This window comes from Rosa rugosa, chromosome 3, assembly GCF_958449725.1.
Source record: "Rosa rugosa chromosome 3, drRosRugo1.1, whole genome shotgun sequence".
NCBI classification, from domain to species: domain Eukaryota; kingdom Viridiplantae; phylum Streptophyta; class Magnoliopsida; order Rosales; family Rosaceae; genus Rosa; species Rosa rugosa.
Genome location: NC_084822.1, coordinates 14,968,237 through 14,984,397, shown reverse-complemented (window position 1 = coordinate 14,984,397; position 16,161 = coordinate 14,968,237). Strand labels below are relative to the sequence as shown.

The 16,161-nt window shown below is 48.5% G+C and overlaps 2 protein-coding genes across 2 annotated transcripts; one reads left to right on the top strand and one right to left on the bottom strand.

Moving 5' to 3' along the window:
* Positions 1–4,456: 4,456 nt before the first annotated feature.
* Positions 4,457–5,991, top strand: LOC133736781 (uncharacterized). The gene is made up of 2 exons (XM_062164381.1): positions 4,457–4,678; positions 4,755–5,991. The coding sequence occupies exons 1-2, from the start codon at positions 4,484–4,486 to the stop codon at positions 5,556–5,558; spliced, it is 999 nt and encodes a 332-aa protein (XP_062020365.1). The 5' UTR covers positions 4,457–4,483; the 3' UTR covers positions 5,559–5,991.
* A 2,010-nt stretch (positions 5,992–8,001) lies between these two features.
* Positions 8,002–9,021, bottom strand: LOC133737296 (uncharacterized). Its single transcript, XM_062164890.1, has one exon. It carries the CDS (start codon positions 9,019–9,021, stop codon positions 8,002–8,004), a length of 1,020 nt encoding a protein of 339 aa, XP_062020874.1.
* Between the last annotated feature and the right edge of the window lie 7,140 nt (positions 9,022–16,161).

Sequence of the window (16,161 nt, the reverse complement as noted above, 5' to 3'; positions counted from 1 at the left end):
CGGGGGAGAGGCCGAATGACAGAAAAGGAAAGAGAGAGAGTCGGGGGAGAGGAGAGAGAAATGGTGGGTTTCCGGTTTTGGAAACCTACCACAGTAAATTCCCCTTTTTATAAAAATTGTTACCATGAACAGTAACTTTTACATTTTCGGCCATAACTTTCTCATACTAAGTCCAATTTTTACGCACCACATATGCACGCGCTCGGTTTAACATTCTCTACAACTTTCGTGAAGAAACTTTTCTCAAATTTTGACCCAAACAAAAAGTCATCCTTTAGGGCCACTAAAAGTACTAAACCGAAAGTAAAAGTGAAAGTAAAGGTCGTTTACCGTCCAAATGACAAGTAAACCGGTGAATTCTGGTTCGGGACGTTACACGAGAACTCTGCCTTGCTGCAATTTAAGCAAAGCTTTGTCATTAGAAAGTATGCTTCACGGTATGATGGTGCTTATCCAAAGACTTCTTCATGGAAATCAGCAGGGAATCAAAACATCAGTTGTTGCTCATGGGATGGAGTCGAGTGTGATGTGAAGACAGGTCATGTGATTGGTCTTGAACTCTTGATCTTAGTAGCAGCTATCTCTATGGCTTTTTCATCCCCAACAACACCTTATTCAGTCTTTTTCATCTTCAGAGTCTGAACCTTGCTGATAATGACTTTAATTACTCTCAAATTCCTACTAGCATTAGAAACTTTCCAAGGCTCAGGTATCTCAATCTCTCTCAATCTTATTTTTCTGGTCAAGTCCCATCTGAAATTTCACAACTGACCAAGTTGTCGTCCCTTGATCTATCTGGCAATGATAATCTGCCTGGAAATGGTGGGATGTTCTCCAACAATGAATTGTTGAGAAGCCTAGCTCAAAACTTAACTGGCCTAGAAAAACTTCATCTTACTTCGATTAATATATCCTCCACAGTACCCAACACCTTGGCAAATTTGTCAAATTTGGCATATCTCCTCCTTGGTGGTTGCGACCTGTTTGGCAAATTCCCAACAAAAATTTTTAAATTACAAAATTTGAAAGTTCTTATTGCAAGCTACAACTATCTCACCAGTCAATTAGACCAAATTCCTGCTTCATTTGCAAATCTTACCAAACTCACATTTGTATCACTTACACAGAACAAAATTAGTGGCAGTATCCCATGTTCTTTTGGAAATCTTACCCAGCTCGCAGTGTTTGGCGCAAAAACCAGTTGGCTTGCAAACTGTCTCTTTTGAGCGTGTGCGCAGGCGTGCTAGCACCGTGGGGTGCAGTCGTCGGGGTAGTCCCTTGACCTGACTTCTTCTTCAAGCGTTGTGGACGAGGAGAGCACCAACCTCGCCACAAGGTTCTTCTCTAGCCTTCCAGGAAAGGACTTTGTGCCTTACGGATAAGGACTTTGGGTGTGATCTCTTCGCGTCACCGAATCGATACTTAGTGTTGTAGACTAAGCAGAGCAATCACTGGGAAGTTTGGAGAAAGCACGGGTTGCGCTAAAGCGTGACTTTAGCTTCGGTGGGTTGCGAGGGCGTTACCCTTGCTTCGCTGGTAGTAACGGTGGCGGTTGCGCTCGCAGTCGGCTCCTGGGGAGACTGGGACTGGAAGTACGGTCGCCGGGTTGATTTGGTGATGCTGACAGTTGGCTCTTGGAGAGACTGGGACTGGCGGGCGGTCACCGGGTTTCAACAAGGTTGAAGGTTTGCTCCGGGGAGGCTTTGTAATCGCTAGGATTGATTGATATGCGAGAGGTCCTTTATTCGTCCTTGAAACCTGGTATATATACCTAGGGTTTCGACTGCTCCTTGCCACAGAAGGATTATTGGTTGAAGTTTCCTATTCAATCCTCGCTACCCGACTCCAATAAGGTTTCGTTTTCCTTATGGATCACGGAATGGGTGAAGCTGTAACCCAAACCCGAATAGGCTTATTTTTGGGCCGCAGGTATCGGCCCGCTGTGCTGAATCCACTAAAGGATCTTGCCAAAAATACTTTTGGGCTCAAACATTGCCCCCCAAGCCCCGATATCAGGCCCACTAAGATGTAACTGATAGAAGGGGGTTAAAACGACATGCCTGGTGAACGAAACGATGTCATTAATGAGGGTAGCGTCTATTCGCTTGGCAAAACGTATTTTCGTCGCATCGTTTCCCTCACAAAATCTTTTATTTAAATACCGCAGCCGAATAGAGACCTGTCACATCAGAAACCCTTCCAGTCTCCTAAACCCAGAAATCTCTCGTTCCATACCCGCCTTACAGAAACCCAGAAATGGCTCCCCCAAAGAAGGTGATTATTGATCAGGAAGAAGAGCTCACTGAGAATGTCGCTCGCACTTGGGGAGCCAACATCGGTGCCTGTTGTCGAATCCATACCTCTGTCGAGAGGCCTCTGCTTCTCAGGCTTTCAGATCATCACGCCGGACTGGGTCCAACACCGCGAGACTCTATTCCTGCTGACGCTCTCCCTCTCTATAGCCTGCCCATTCGTAGACCCACTCAAGTCCTCCGGAGGACCCCTGCGGATTTCAGCAGTTGGGGTGCGCAGAATCATAGGGCAAAAATAGGGCACTGGCCATCCAAAATTAGCGAAGAGGAGATCTCCTGGTATCATGAAGTAAGAGCACGAGATTTGGCTCGCTGGAACGAAGCAGGTATTACCCACACTATCGATTTATGCTTTCGCCTTCCTCGCGGTGGGAATCGTTCACCACTCGCTGCTTTCCTTTGCTTCTGGCATACTGCTACCAATACTTTCGATTTCCGATTTGGTCAAATGAGTATAACCTTGTTGGACATCCTCACCATTACTAGACTGCCCATCGATGGCGAGCCCTATCTGCATGGCCAATTCGATTTTGACACCTTCGCATCAACCATGAACCAAACTGGTCGCGGTGCTCATAGCGGCTCTTACCTGCGGTGGTTGCTTTTCTATCGCAAGGAGCGCAATGCTACTGGCGGCATCGCTTTTCTGGAGTATTGGCTCTGTAAATTCATATTCTGTACTTCTTCCTGTAAGCCCACTGGTGCTTGGACTTTTCTAGCGACAGCCCTCTACAATGGCCGCCACGTGGGATTAGGACAACCAGTGTTGGGCGCCCTCTACCGTACTCTATATCAGGCCACTATGCATCCCTTTGAGATCAGCATCTCTGGCCCTTTTTGGATTCTTGATTTCTGGATTCAAACTTATTTTTCATTCTTCCGCCGCGACGATATTCCACTCCTACCACCGACTAATGCCCTTCTTGGTCATTGGTTTTGTCGCGATGCGAGGTACACATCTCCCCCCTATTTTGAATGTTTCTCATACTTGTATCTCCTACACGAAATGCCATACTGTGATTTAATACTCAGTAGGAGATACCATGCTCCTCTTCAAAACGGATTCCTTCCTGGGGCTCCCAACTATAATGATCGCGCGCGCTTGGCTTTTCGCCGCGCGATCTCTTGTTCAGACATTAGGCTTGCTGCTGATGAACTCAGTTATGAGCTCTATGCCCCCAACCATTTTGCCCGCCAGTTTGGTCTTATTCAGCTGGTGCCTTTTCCCCTCTATGATGCCTGGAATTTTTATACCTCCTGGCGACGAATTGGTCCCTCTGATGGGGCTCCGCCAGAGCAAAGCATGTTCGCGCTGGTCGACCTCCCAAACTGGGCTAATAACATCGTCCCCGTGGATGGGACCGCTGAAGATTATGATCAATGGTGGGAAGAAGTTTCTGTCAACTGTTGGAGGCAAAGGGACGACGCGCTCTTCGCGGCCATCTTCGAAGACTTGAGGTACCCTTATGATGCTGATACTGAAGCACTCGCTCGCTTTCATGAAGACGAAGAAAGACCTCCACCACCCGAACCGGCTCCGCGACCCGCGCGAGCCCCGCGCTTGGTTCAAGCTGGTATTGTCATTCGCGAGCAACCTCCAGAGGTACTTGCCTTGATATGTCCCTTTGTTTCCCTTGTCACCTCCACCTCTGTCTCCTAACTCTAAATTTATAGCAGGGACGCGCGCCGCCTTCAGGCAGTGGCACAATAGGTGTTCCTCCGGCCACTGGTCCGGCCGCTAAGCAAAAAGTAGTACTGATCCGGCCTGAAGTAAAGGATACTTCTTCTGACGATGACGATCCTCAAACTGTAAGGGTTCTCGCTTTAGAACCTTCTTTGTTATTTTAGCAGCCCTCGACGTCTAATTGACTTTGTTTAAATCTTGACAGATTGCCGCTGCTCTGGCACGCAAACGCAGTCGCGCTGAGCTCAGAACTGACCCATGGGCAGAAGACGAACCAACCGCTGATCGACTGGTAATGCCTCTCTCCCGGAGACACTGATGCATTGTCTTGTTATGTATAGCTCATAATGTTTCTCTGCTTCAGGTTCGTCGCAGGCTTTCTAGGCCAATTGGGGAAGGATCCTCTGCTGCCAGCGAGGGTGTATCTGGTACAAATGCCCAAAAGACCGACGATGGCCCTCCCTCTGCGATCAATGCGGCAAACCAAATGCAGCTGGTTGTAATTCCAGAACCAGTTACACTTGACGGTCCGCCTGAGGCTGAAGACAGGATGTCTCTCCTTCCTACCTTCCGCGAGGAACCCATTCCCCTTCTGGCATCGACGGTGCTTGACCTGGACCCAATCCTTGGTGAAGCTGCTCTAGCGCCAATGGTAGGTTTCCGCGAGCCAGCAGTTGAAGAGGTAACTTTCTTAATCAAAAATGTTTATCTTTTCCTTTTGGCTTGGTTATTCTGAAAGTATATCTTTTCTTTTTTAGGGTCCAAACGCGGAAGTAGCAGCAGAAGAAATCGCGAACGAGGATCCCGCTGAACCTGTTCCTAATGTGATTGGCCAAGAACCTGCCCCCCATGCCCCCCAAGTCATTGAAGCTGGGGAACCTGAAGAACTTCATGAACCAGTACCAGAAGCTATACCCGTCGCGGAGCCTCCTGAGGCCCCTGGCGCTGAACCCCCTACTCCATCTACTTTAGAACGTTTAGCTCGCGTGCTCGAAGTGACCCCACCTGGGGTTATAGATGAAGCTAGGGAAGGTCTCCGTCGCCTCTTGGGTCCCGATATACTGATTCCTGATGCGCCCGCGAGAGTTTTGGAGTATCTGAGGGTGCTTCTTCGCGAGGGCGCGGTCACTGAAGAACAATTCCAAGAGGTTGATGGACTGCTGCGAGATCTCCCACAAGGGCTTAACGAGAGGGCAGTTGCTAACGCACAGGCTAGACAGACTGAAACACATTACCAAGCTCTTACTCATCAAACTGACAATGCTCGCGGTCACTTGGGCGACCAGGCTGATCTCATCAGGGATCTGACACTCGAGAGGAACCACCTAAGATCCCAGATTCTTTCTTTTCAAGCCCGTTTGATCGAGGTTACTGCTATGCTTGCCCACGCGGAGCCTCAATTGGAACAACCCCTCGCTGCCTTCGAGACGCTGTCCCAAGAACTGGCCCAAGCCCGTGTGGCAGCCCAACAAGCCGCTCAAGCTGCTGCGGATGCTAACTTTCGACTGGACGAACTCTTTCTCCGCTTGACCCGAGCAGGCCGGAGATTTTTAGGCCCCTAGTTATTCCGTTATTGGGCCCATATCTGTATGAACAATATTATTATGAATATCTAAAATATTTAGCCCACCTTTCTTGGCCCAAATACATGTTCAGATTTTCTGGCAGTTTAGCGTTCAATCCACCTTTATTGCTGTTGAAACTGTTTGAAAAGATATTCTCGAAACAAAGCGGTTATCTCCTTGAAAATCGCCCCGCTTCCCACGCGCTTTCAATCATCTTCATTTCCGAGATCTTTGCATTCAATTCCATCGATACTCTTATTGATGGCGTTGAACGTACTTCAACTGCCCTTCTTAGAGTCGAGACCACTGAAACTGGTCCTATAAATACCTGTGCTTGTGAGAAGAAAAAACTCAAGCGAATATGGCTTTCCCAGTAATAGTGTCACAAACCCTACTTCTCTTTCTTCTGTTCCTGAAATCTTCTCCTTACGATCTCAGCCTCAAACCCAAATCCTTAGGTCTTATGGCTTAATCTCAATACCTGAGTAGGTCTCATGGCCTAATCTCAGGTCCATCCGCATGTCTTTGGTCTCTGGAAATCCGGATAGGAATCTCCGGTTTCAGTTAGGCTGAAGAACACGCGGCGCTCCTGACGCGGCGGAAAGAGATTTTGAGTGATCCCTCTCCTCAGATTTCTCGCGTGGAGAAGGCGGGAGAAGAGCGGGCGGCCACTCAAGGCCGAGCGTTCTTCTTTCGCAGCCTACCTCTAGGGCCAGACTGTCTGACTTATGTTTTTCCCCTAGAGGTAGATGTGGTTGTGAGTTGCGCTCTCCTGCAGACCATCTCCATCCCGGAGGGTAATGGATTACTTCCTTCCCTCCATCTTCAGTACAAATGAGAGCAGCTGCAACTCAGATCAGATAAGACATGTGGGTGAAGAGAGGGAGAGGAAGAGAACTTTTGATCATAGCACTGCCCCCTTGTCAACGCAAGATTCAAGATTTCAACAACTCTTATGATTTGTGGGCCACTTTTGGCCTTGTAACCTGCAAATGTAATAGTTTCGATTTGTATTGCTTCTGGCCGCAAAGCCACTTTATGAATGAAAGTTTCTGAGTATTATTGCAAAAGAAACTGTTATAAAATAAGGCCTCATATATAGGCCATTACATATATATATATTCTTAACACATCTTGTCAAGAAATTTGAAAATAAATTGCTACAAAAAGTATTGCTACAATACACAGCCTCTATGAAGGCCTGAATATATAGGATGTTGCCCCCCATAGTGTTCGTAGGTGAATGGAAGACAGGATGCGAAGGCCACAAGAAAGGCCTGAGGAAAAAGGATGTGGGGAACTGACGAAGACTATGTTGGCCCCCCAGTCTGAGAAGGGGAATCTGGAGGGTCTTCGAACTCCCAAACACTAGGGTAATACTTCTTCAGGAATCGTCCGTTGATGGGGTTGCGATGGATGTCACCGTCCAAATCTTTGAGGTGAAAGGCCCCGCGCTCCAGAATGCGGTGAACAACAAAGGGGCCTTCCCATCGCGGGGTCCATTTACCGCGACCTGTCAACTTCTCACCAAAGGGAAGAACAGCCTTCCAAACAAGGTCACCTTCTTTGTAACTACGGCCACGCGTCCTCTTGTCATAGGCGCGAGCAACACGCTGTTTTTCCATTACCAAATTATCCAAAGCCGTTAAGCGCTGCTCCCTGAGGTCCTCATGCTCTTGCCACATTGCTTGGACATAGTCTTCGCCTATCAAGTGATGCTGATCGTGGACTCGCAAGGATTGAACGTTTATTTCTAAGGGTAAAACTGCGTCATGACCAAACATGAGTGCATAGGGCGTTGTAGCAGTGGGATTCCTCTTGGAAGTGCGATAAGCCCATAATGTCTCATACAACGTGCTGTGCCACTGGCGAGGGTTTTCAACAAGCATCTTCTTGAGAAGGGTGATAATAATCTTGTTACTGGCTTCCGCTTGACCGTTGGACTGAGCATAATATGGAGTGCTGTGGACGAACTGGATGCCCAACTCGTTGACAAGTTTCTCGACCTCACCGCCCATGAACGCTGCCCCCCTGTCGGAAACGAGCACCTCAGGGATACCAAACCTGCAGATGATGTGCTGGAAAATGAATTGGCGAATGGTGGCACCAGAAGCCTCTTTTAAAGGTGCAGCTTCGACCCATTTGGTGAAAAAGTCTGTGGCCACGATGATGAACTTGTGTTGAAGGGAAGAATGGGGGTGAATCATCCCAATCAAGTCCAATGCCCAACCGCGCGCAGGCCAAGGCTTAATAATAGGTTGCATGGGAATGTTGGGGATGTGCTGCACTGGACCATGTGCCTGGCAATCTTGGCATCCTTTTGCGAACGTAATACAATCCTTCAAAATGCCAGGCCAATAGTAGCCATGTCTCCTGATAAGCCAACGCATCTTAGGGCCCGCTTGATGGGAGCCACATACTCCTGTATGGACCTCGCGCATTAGCTGTTTTGCCTCTCTGCCATAGACACATCTGAAGTCCATGCCATCTTCTCCACGTCGTCGCCCCTGAGGAAGTAGTTCAAGGCAAGAAAACGAACCTTCCGGTCTGTCGTAAGATCTGGATGCTTGAGGTAAGCGATCAACGGAATTCGCCAATCGACGTCAATAGGTTCTAGGACAGCGACGACCGGATCGTCGGGCGGGTCAGGCCGTGCGAGCCATGAAGGCAGCGTGCGGCGCTCAACTTTCAGTATGCGCTCGCGAACCCCATATTTCAGTGTAATACCCGTAGCCAATTGAGCAAGCTCATTGGCCGCAAAATTGCGCTCGCGGGGTATGTATTCCAAATCAGCGTCATCAAACTGATCCAGAAGCTCAATGGCGCGGGTGAGATATGGCATGAGCAAACAGCTTACGCACCTGTACTTCTCCTGGAGCTGATTTATCACGAGCAGAGAGTCACCACGTACCTGAACGTCCCTTACCCCCATTTCCAGTAAGACTTCCAGGCCAATAATAAGGGCCTCATACTCTGCCTGGTTATTAGTGCATTTAAACTCCAATTGGAAAGAATAGGAGAAACGATCGCCCGCTGGGTTTTCCAGAACAATTCCGGCTCCTGCTAATGTTTCTGTTCTTGATCCATCGAAGAATAATACCCAGGGTTGCAGTGAGACAGTGGCTTGATACCATATTGCATATTCTGGGATGTGCGCCAAATCTGGTCGAGTTGCGGTGGTGATCGCGATCTCTAATTCCTTGACTGGGGGAATATCCAACATAGGGTGATGTGCCAAAAAATCTGCAATAGCTTGTCCCTTCACTGCTTTCTGTGGAACATATTGTAACGAAAACTCTGATAGAGCTAATACCCATTTGCCAATGCGGCCCCTTAGAATAAGGCGCGACAACATGTACTTAACCAGGTCGGTTTGAGCGATGATGCTTGTAGTAAAGGATAGCATATAATGTCGCAACTTGCAAGCGGAGAAGTACAACGTGAGACACAACTTTTCCATAGGAGAGTACCTTGTCTCGCAATCTGTAAGTGTCCTACTGAGGTAAAAAATGGCATGCTCGACACCTTCTTCATCGTCTTGGGCAAGTAAGCTACCTATAGAGACTTCAGCCGCTGAAATATATAGCTTTAACGGAAATCCAGCTCGCGGGGGAACCAGGACTGGTGGACTCGCTAAATAGGCCTTGATTTTGTCGAAAGCCTCTTGATGCTGAGATTCCCATACAAACTCATTCTGTCCTTGCAACTTCAGCAATGGAGAGAAGGGCTGGATCTTACCTGCAGAGTTAGAAATAAAACGTCGCAGGAAGTTGATTTTACCCAGCAAACGTTGTAGCTCCTTCTTAGTTTGTGGAGGGGACGCATTGATGACCGCGCTCGCTTTATCCTCAGGGACCTCAATTCCCCTTTGATGTACAATGAAGCCCAGGAAATCCCCTGCTTGAACGCCGAACACGCACTTGGCGGGGTTCATCTTTAGCTTATGTTGGCGCATTCGCTCGAAGACTCTCCTGAGATCTATGATGTGGTTCCCTTTCTCTTTTGATTTAACCACGACGTCATCGATGTAAACTTCTAAAATTTTTCCAAGGATATCGTGGAAGATCAGGTTCATGGCTCGCTGATAAGTGGCCCCAGCATTCTTCAGCCCAAAAGGCATAACCACATACTCGAAAACACCCGCGAATCCAGGACATCGGAATGCAGTTTTATGTCTGTCCTCCTCCGCGACCGGAATTTGGTGATACCCGGCGGTGCCATCCATAAAGGACAATAATTCATGTCCTGCTACAGCGTCTACCAACATATCCGCTACCGGCATGGGGTAAACATCTTTAGGTGTAGCGATATTGAGGTCTCTGTAATCCACGCAGACCCTCATCTTACCATTCTTCTTGCGAACTGGCACTATATTAGATAGCCACTGATTGTATTTGGCCACTCTGATAATGCCTGATTTATGCATTTTCTCAACTTCCTCTTTGACAAGAACTTGGGTTTCTGCATTCATTCTTCGCGGTTCTTGTTTCACAGGCATCTTGTCAGGGAGTGTTGGTAGCTGATGACAAACCAAATCCGATGACAGGCCGGGCATATCTTCATATTTCTTTGCAAAGCAGTCTTTGAATTCCAGTAACAACTCAATAAGCCTCTGTTTTTCGCTAGGCTCCAAGTAAGCACTGATAGCCACTTCCATAGGCTCTTCTGTCGTTCCAAGATTGACCTTTTCAGTAAGGTCTCTGACCTTAGGGGGTGCGTCGTCCAGCGCTGCCGGAGCGAGCTGAATTTCTACCTCCTCTTCCTGTTCCTGATCAGAGAACTCTTCATTGACGGTTTCTAAGGTTGCGACTCGATCATAGGCCTCTTTCTCCACTAAGTACGAAGATAATCTTTCATACAGCGAGTGGAGGGCCTCTAGCCCTTCCTCTGGAAGGTTGTAATCCATTAATCGTTTAATGGTTTGGGCACAGCGTGGCCAGGCCTGTCCAAGCCTTCTTTTACGAGCGTGAGCCCCCACTGTGCCAAATCAGAGGCCGTCACCCCTGTGGGGTGGCCCTTGTTATCGATGCCACTGACTTGCAATGGAGTAATAGGCTCCGAGTAGTACCTGGCATCTACATAATTCGTGGAAACTGGAAATGGACGAGGGTCGGCTTTGATCACCTCAGCCTTATCTGTCTCTCTGTTCCACATAATGAGTTCCTGATGGAGAGTTGATGGAACACAATAACTCCGGTGGATCCAATCCCTGCCCAGAATAGCGCTATAGGCTGCATAACAGTCAGTTACAAAGAAAGCATAAACACCCTCTGCAGGACCAACCTTGATGCGCAAGAAAAGTAATCCCAAGGTCTTCGTCACAGTCCCTGCGAAGTTCTTGAGTGTAAGGGATGTAGACTGGATTTTCTCTTTCTTGATCCCGAGCAAATGCATGGTCCTGGTAGTGATGACGTTCACAGCAGCTCCGGTATCAACCATAATCTTGCTAACTTTGGTGCCGCCAATCTCCGCTGTGATGTACAAAGGTCGCATGTGTTGAACCATAGCGGGTGTAGGCCTGGTGAAGCTCATGAAGAATTCTTTGCTGTTAGCATCTTCTGTTTCAAGAAAGACAGCCTCCTCTACAGGTGTTGTGATTGCTGATGTAATCTGCAAAGGTTGGGCGCTATTCTCCTCAGTTTCTACACAATCCTGCGCGGCGACTGGTAGCGCATACCTTGCGGGGAGTACGTAAACCATGTTGCAAGATGTATCGGTCACAACTGTCTCATCCATGTCCTCTTGCAGGTTCAGCTTGGGTTCTTTGACAGGTACGTCAGTATTGAATTGCTTAGCCAGCCGCTCTACCAATGATTCCTCCGTAAGGCCTTTTACCTCACATTGCTCATGCCCCGGTATCCCGGTGGCTCGCTCAGGCGAGTTGGACTTTGGGTCGCTTGTTGTAGTCACCTCAGGGGTAACAACGACACTCTGGACCTTTTTAGGTTTCCACTGTAGCGTATTGGCAACTTTGTCCTTGCCCCCCAGTCTCTCAAAAACTGAGGATTTGGCCTCTGAGTCGCCGTGAGACAACTTGCGCCTGACATGTGGTCGCCTAGTCGGCGAACTCTCCTTTCGAGCTGGCGGAGGTCTCCTCTCGTCTGTAATCCTGCAAAAAACACTGGGCTGAGATGCCCCTTTTGCTGAGCTCGCTTGCTTCTGGAAGCTGCGGGGAGTTATTAATGGCTTAGCAGCTAATATCTCCATCTCTTTCTGATACTGTTCAGGTGATTTGACCAGCTGCGAAGGTTTGATCAGACCCTGGTCCAGAGCCTCTAGCTCGCGCTTGGCTTCTCCAAATCTGCGCTGCAGTTTTCACTTCTTGGAAGGACTGATTTCCACTGCCTTCCCCTTTTCCCTTGTGTACCACTGACCTTCCTTAATCGTGGCGGCAGAAGCAGGAGGTATGTAGGGCTTGGTCAAGATGTCCTTGCGCTTGATCACGGCCTTCTCTTCTGATTTCTGAACAACCGCGGCCGCTCTCAACCTCTGGAAGAGATTGGAATCCTTTGGGGATGGTGGCGATTCCAGTTTCTCGTTTTTTCTTGGACTGGAAGGTTGATAGTTCTGTGATGGCGATGACCATTTGATAGGTGGGAGAGAACCAAAACGAAATGTCTGCTCGCCCTCCTCGCATGACACCTGAATGCCACACTCTTCCTGGCATCGCGAGCATAAGAACACAGATGAGGCTTTACTCACTGGCTCAAACTTCTTTTTTGCAGGAGGCTCATCCCTGTCAGGTTGGTCTCCTTTCGCCTTTTCATTCAACTCTAGGGTTGGTTTCCTCCGACTCTGCTTAGTCCAATTCACGTCGACCATGTTGACCCCAGTGTCAGGAAAAGGGTTCAGGTCTACGAGCGCTGCCGCTGTTACTGGAGCCTCTACCTGCAAACTACCATTATTAAGCCATACCTGAATCTGGTCTTTGAGTTTCACACAGTCTGCTGTATTATGATTCCACAGGTTGTGAAATTTGCAGTACTTCTTCCCTTTTAGCTGGTCTGGACGAGGAAATGGTCCAAAATCGGTCTTTACCATCTTCGCGTTGATCATCTCATCTAGGATTTCGTGTGCCTTATTGGCATCATATGTATATGCCGCGAATTCCGGTTTGGTGAAGGCCATTGATTTGAGCTTGACAGGTTCTTTGGAAATTTTCAACTGGTTCAAGGCTGGATTCTTTCTCCTTGTCAGCTCATAAGCAGCGACGTCATTATCCTCCTCTTCATCATCATCTTGACTCAACTCTTCACTGTGGTGGGGATAGTAGGGGTCATAAGTAGCCGGTTGGTAGCTCAGGGCCGCTACAGTGCGATGTTTTCCTGGTACATATGTCCCCTTGGAAGCATTCTTCCTTGCATCAGTTTCCCTAAGGAGATGCTCGAAGCTGCCCACCTCTATGATGAGTTCTCCCATTGACTGGATCATGCTGCCATGCTGCTTCTTTCGCTGTCGAGGCTCTAGACCCTTGATCGCCAACTTGATCAACTCTTTCCCCGGCAGGATCACATTCAGTTTGGCCTTCTGAATCTGGAAGCGTTGAAGGTATGCAACGGCGGATTCAGTAGGCTGCTGAGCCATCTGGGTGAGAGAAGCCAAATCCACTTCAGGCTCAATGGCTCCAAAAGTTTCTCGAAAGAGTTTCTCCATTGCGGGCCAATCTGCCACTGTTCCTGGTCGGAGTTTGGAAAACCACCTGAAAGCCGCTCCCGAAAGAGAAGTGCCAAAGATCCTGCACTTGAGGATGTCATCATTCTGGTACTGGCCGCATTGCACTTTGAACCTGGCCAGATGAGTGATTGCGTTCTCGGTGTTTTCCCCTGAAAAAGTAGAAAATATGATGTTTTTATATCTCCTGGGAAATGGCGCGAGCATTATATGCGGCGGGAAAGGTCCCTCATAGACCCCATCCATTTGGGCTCTCGGGTTAGCCATCCTGATCATTTCTTCGACTTCGTCTCGTCTAACATATTCCGGGCCTAGAGGAGGGGGAGGTATTGCCATAGTGTGGCGAGCAGCCTGTGTGGGTATGGCCTGGTTCACAATTGCTGCCTCTTCTCCCATCTGGACAGCGCGGGTTGTAGCGGGCTGTTGAAAAGTCACTGCCGGCATAGGCATCTCTTTTGTCAAAGCTGTTATCTTGACAGGATTACCAGCTTGGTCAATCCCGTAATAACCTCCTGGCAGCTCTTGATATATGTTTTCCGCCCCGTCGCTGTCGTACTGAGCGAACACGGTGGAGTCGGATGGAACTGTGCCACCTTTCGATGTCTGCTGCCGCTGTCTGGTGGTCTGCCCGCCTAACGAAGTAGCCCTTTCTTTACTACCGCCAATAACCAGCGCTTGTTCTTTATGTTTCTGTGGCGTAGCAGCAGCTGTTGTGGGAGGTGTAGTGGTGCTGCCGCTAACTTTCTCTCGCTGATTCGGCGGCACGTACTTGCCTGAACCAGATGGTTGGCCAAGGGAACCCAGGATAACGTTAGGATCACCTAACGTCTTGTTCAACACTTCTTTAGCTTGGTTCAACTCGGCTCTTTGCATGGCCACCTCAGTTGCGAGATTCTCTCCATCCTTACGCAGGCTTGCCATATCAGACGCTGCCTGCTTCGTATGGTTCTCAATAATCGCTATCAATCCTTGGTGGCTCCGGTTCTGGTTCTCTGCAATACTTGTAGCATGAGCCCTTAGCGCATTCTCTGTTTGCGAGATTTGTTCTGTAGTCTCCACTGACTGTCGGGAAAGACGTTCGTGTATCTCAAGTATAATCTTATTTGTCCTCGCGTTTTCCCTTTCAAAATCAGCGGCGATCCACCTGCTATGATTTTCAACGTTTTCCCTCATGATCGCGAGCGCGACCTCGGTTGTTGCTCCCTCTGGAATAGGCTTCGCAACGAAAGCCGCTATTCCTCTACTCCCCTCTGTGTTGGAGAGAGTGGTAGTGACAGGCTCATTGGCCTGAGTAGCAGTAGTAGTTTGACCCTCAGCAGCGGTCTGGTGATTCTCTCCTTGTTCCGCTGACATATTGGAGGATTCGGAATGGAGAGAGAATCTTTGAATAACTTGTTCTTCAGAAAGACCACGACACTCCGTACGAGAATGCGGTATGTAACTGGAGGTCTTATGCTTTGAGCAGTTAGCGTAGCCCTTTTTGTAAGGGTTTTCGCTTGACTTCCCAATGGCTAACGTTCACGAAAAGACACTAGTTGGTCCCACTGGGCGTGCCAAAATGTTTGGCGCAAAAACCAGTTGGCTTGCAAACTGTCTCTTTTGAGCGTGTGCGCAGGCGTGCCAGCACCGTGGGGTGCAGTCGTCGGGGTAGTCCCTTGACCTGACTTCTTCTTCAAGCGTTGTGGACGAGGAGAGCACCAACCTCGCCACAAGGTTCTTCTCTAGCCTTCCGGGAAAGGACTTTGTGCCTTACGGATAAGGACTTTGGGTGTGATCTCTTCGCGTCACCGAATCGATACTTAGTGTTGTAGACTAAGCAGAGCAATCACTGGGAAGTTTGGAGAAAGCACGGGTTACGCTAAAGCGTGACTTTAGCTTCGCTGGGTTGCGAGGGCGTTACTCTTGCTTCGCTGGTAGTAACGGTGGCGGTTGCGCTCGCAGTCGGCTCCTGGGGAGACTGGGACTGGAAGTACGGTCGCCGGGTTGATCTGGTGATGCTGACAGTCGGCTCTTGGAGAGACTGGGACTGGCGGGCGGTCACCGGGTTTCAACAAGGTTGAAGGTTTGCTCCGGGGAGGCTTTGTAATCGCTAGGATTGATTGATATACGAGAGGTCCTTTATTCGTCCTTGAAACTTGGTATATATACCTAGGGTTTCGACTGCTCCTTGCCACAGAAGGATTATTGGTTGAAGTTTCCTATTCAATCCTCGCTACCCGACTCCAATAAGGTTTCGTTTTCCTTATGGATCACGGAATGGGTGAAGCTGTAACCCAAACCCGAATAGTCTTATTTTTGGGCCGCAGGTATCGGCCCGCTGTGCTGAATCCACTAAAGGATCTTGCCAAAAATACTTTTGGGCTCAAACACGCAGCACTTCGTCTTCGTTCAAATCAATTATCTGGTCCAATCCCATCTAGTCTAGGCAATCTTACTAATCTAGATCTTAGTTTCAATAAATTTCAGGGAGAAATCCCCGAGTCATTATCCAATGTTGCAACTCTCAAGAGCCTTATTCTAGCTGGTAATAATCTGAGCGGCACAGTGGAGTAGTTCCTCAAATTTCTTAAGCTGCCAAATCTAAAATGGGTAAGTCTATCTGATAACAACTTGGAATTGATCACTGAAATCAGAACTATGAACGCATCTAACATTTCAAAGTTAGAGCTTCTAGGATTGGGTTCATGCAACATAAGAGAGTTCCCAAATTTCCTGAGATACCAAGATACATTAATCTTCTTGAACCTTTCTGGGAACGGAATATATGCATGGCCAAGTACCGAAATGGATGTGGAACACAAGCAGAGAGTCTTTGTTGTTCATGGACATTTCTCATAACCACATTTCAGGCTTTAACCAGCATCAGGCTGTCCTTCCCTGGGTTAAACTTCGTGGGCTAGATCTTTCATTTAACAGGCTTAGTGGGCCA

Excerpts from the sequence above, each read along its gene's own strand:
- LOC133736781 (XM_062164381.1), top strand. The coding sequence starts at position 4,484 with ATGCAGCTGGTTGTAATTCCAGAACCAGTTACACTTGACGGTCCGCCT. Across the intron at positions 4,679-4,754 it reads GCGAGCCAGCAGTTGAAGAG|GGTCCAAACGCGGAAGTAGC; the intron begins GTAACTTTCTTA and ends TTTCTTTTTTAG.
- LOC133737296 (XM_062164890.1), bottom strand. The coding sequence starts at position 9,021 with ATGGAAAAGTTGTGTCTCACGTTGTACTTCTCCGCTTGCAAGTTGCGA.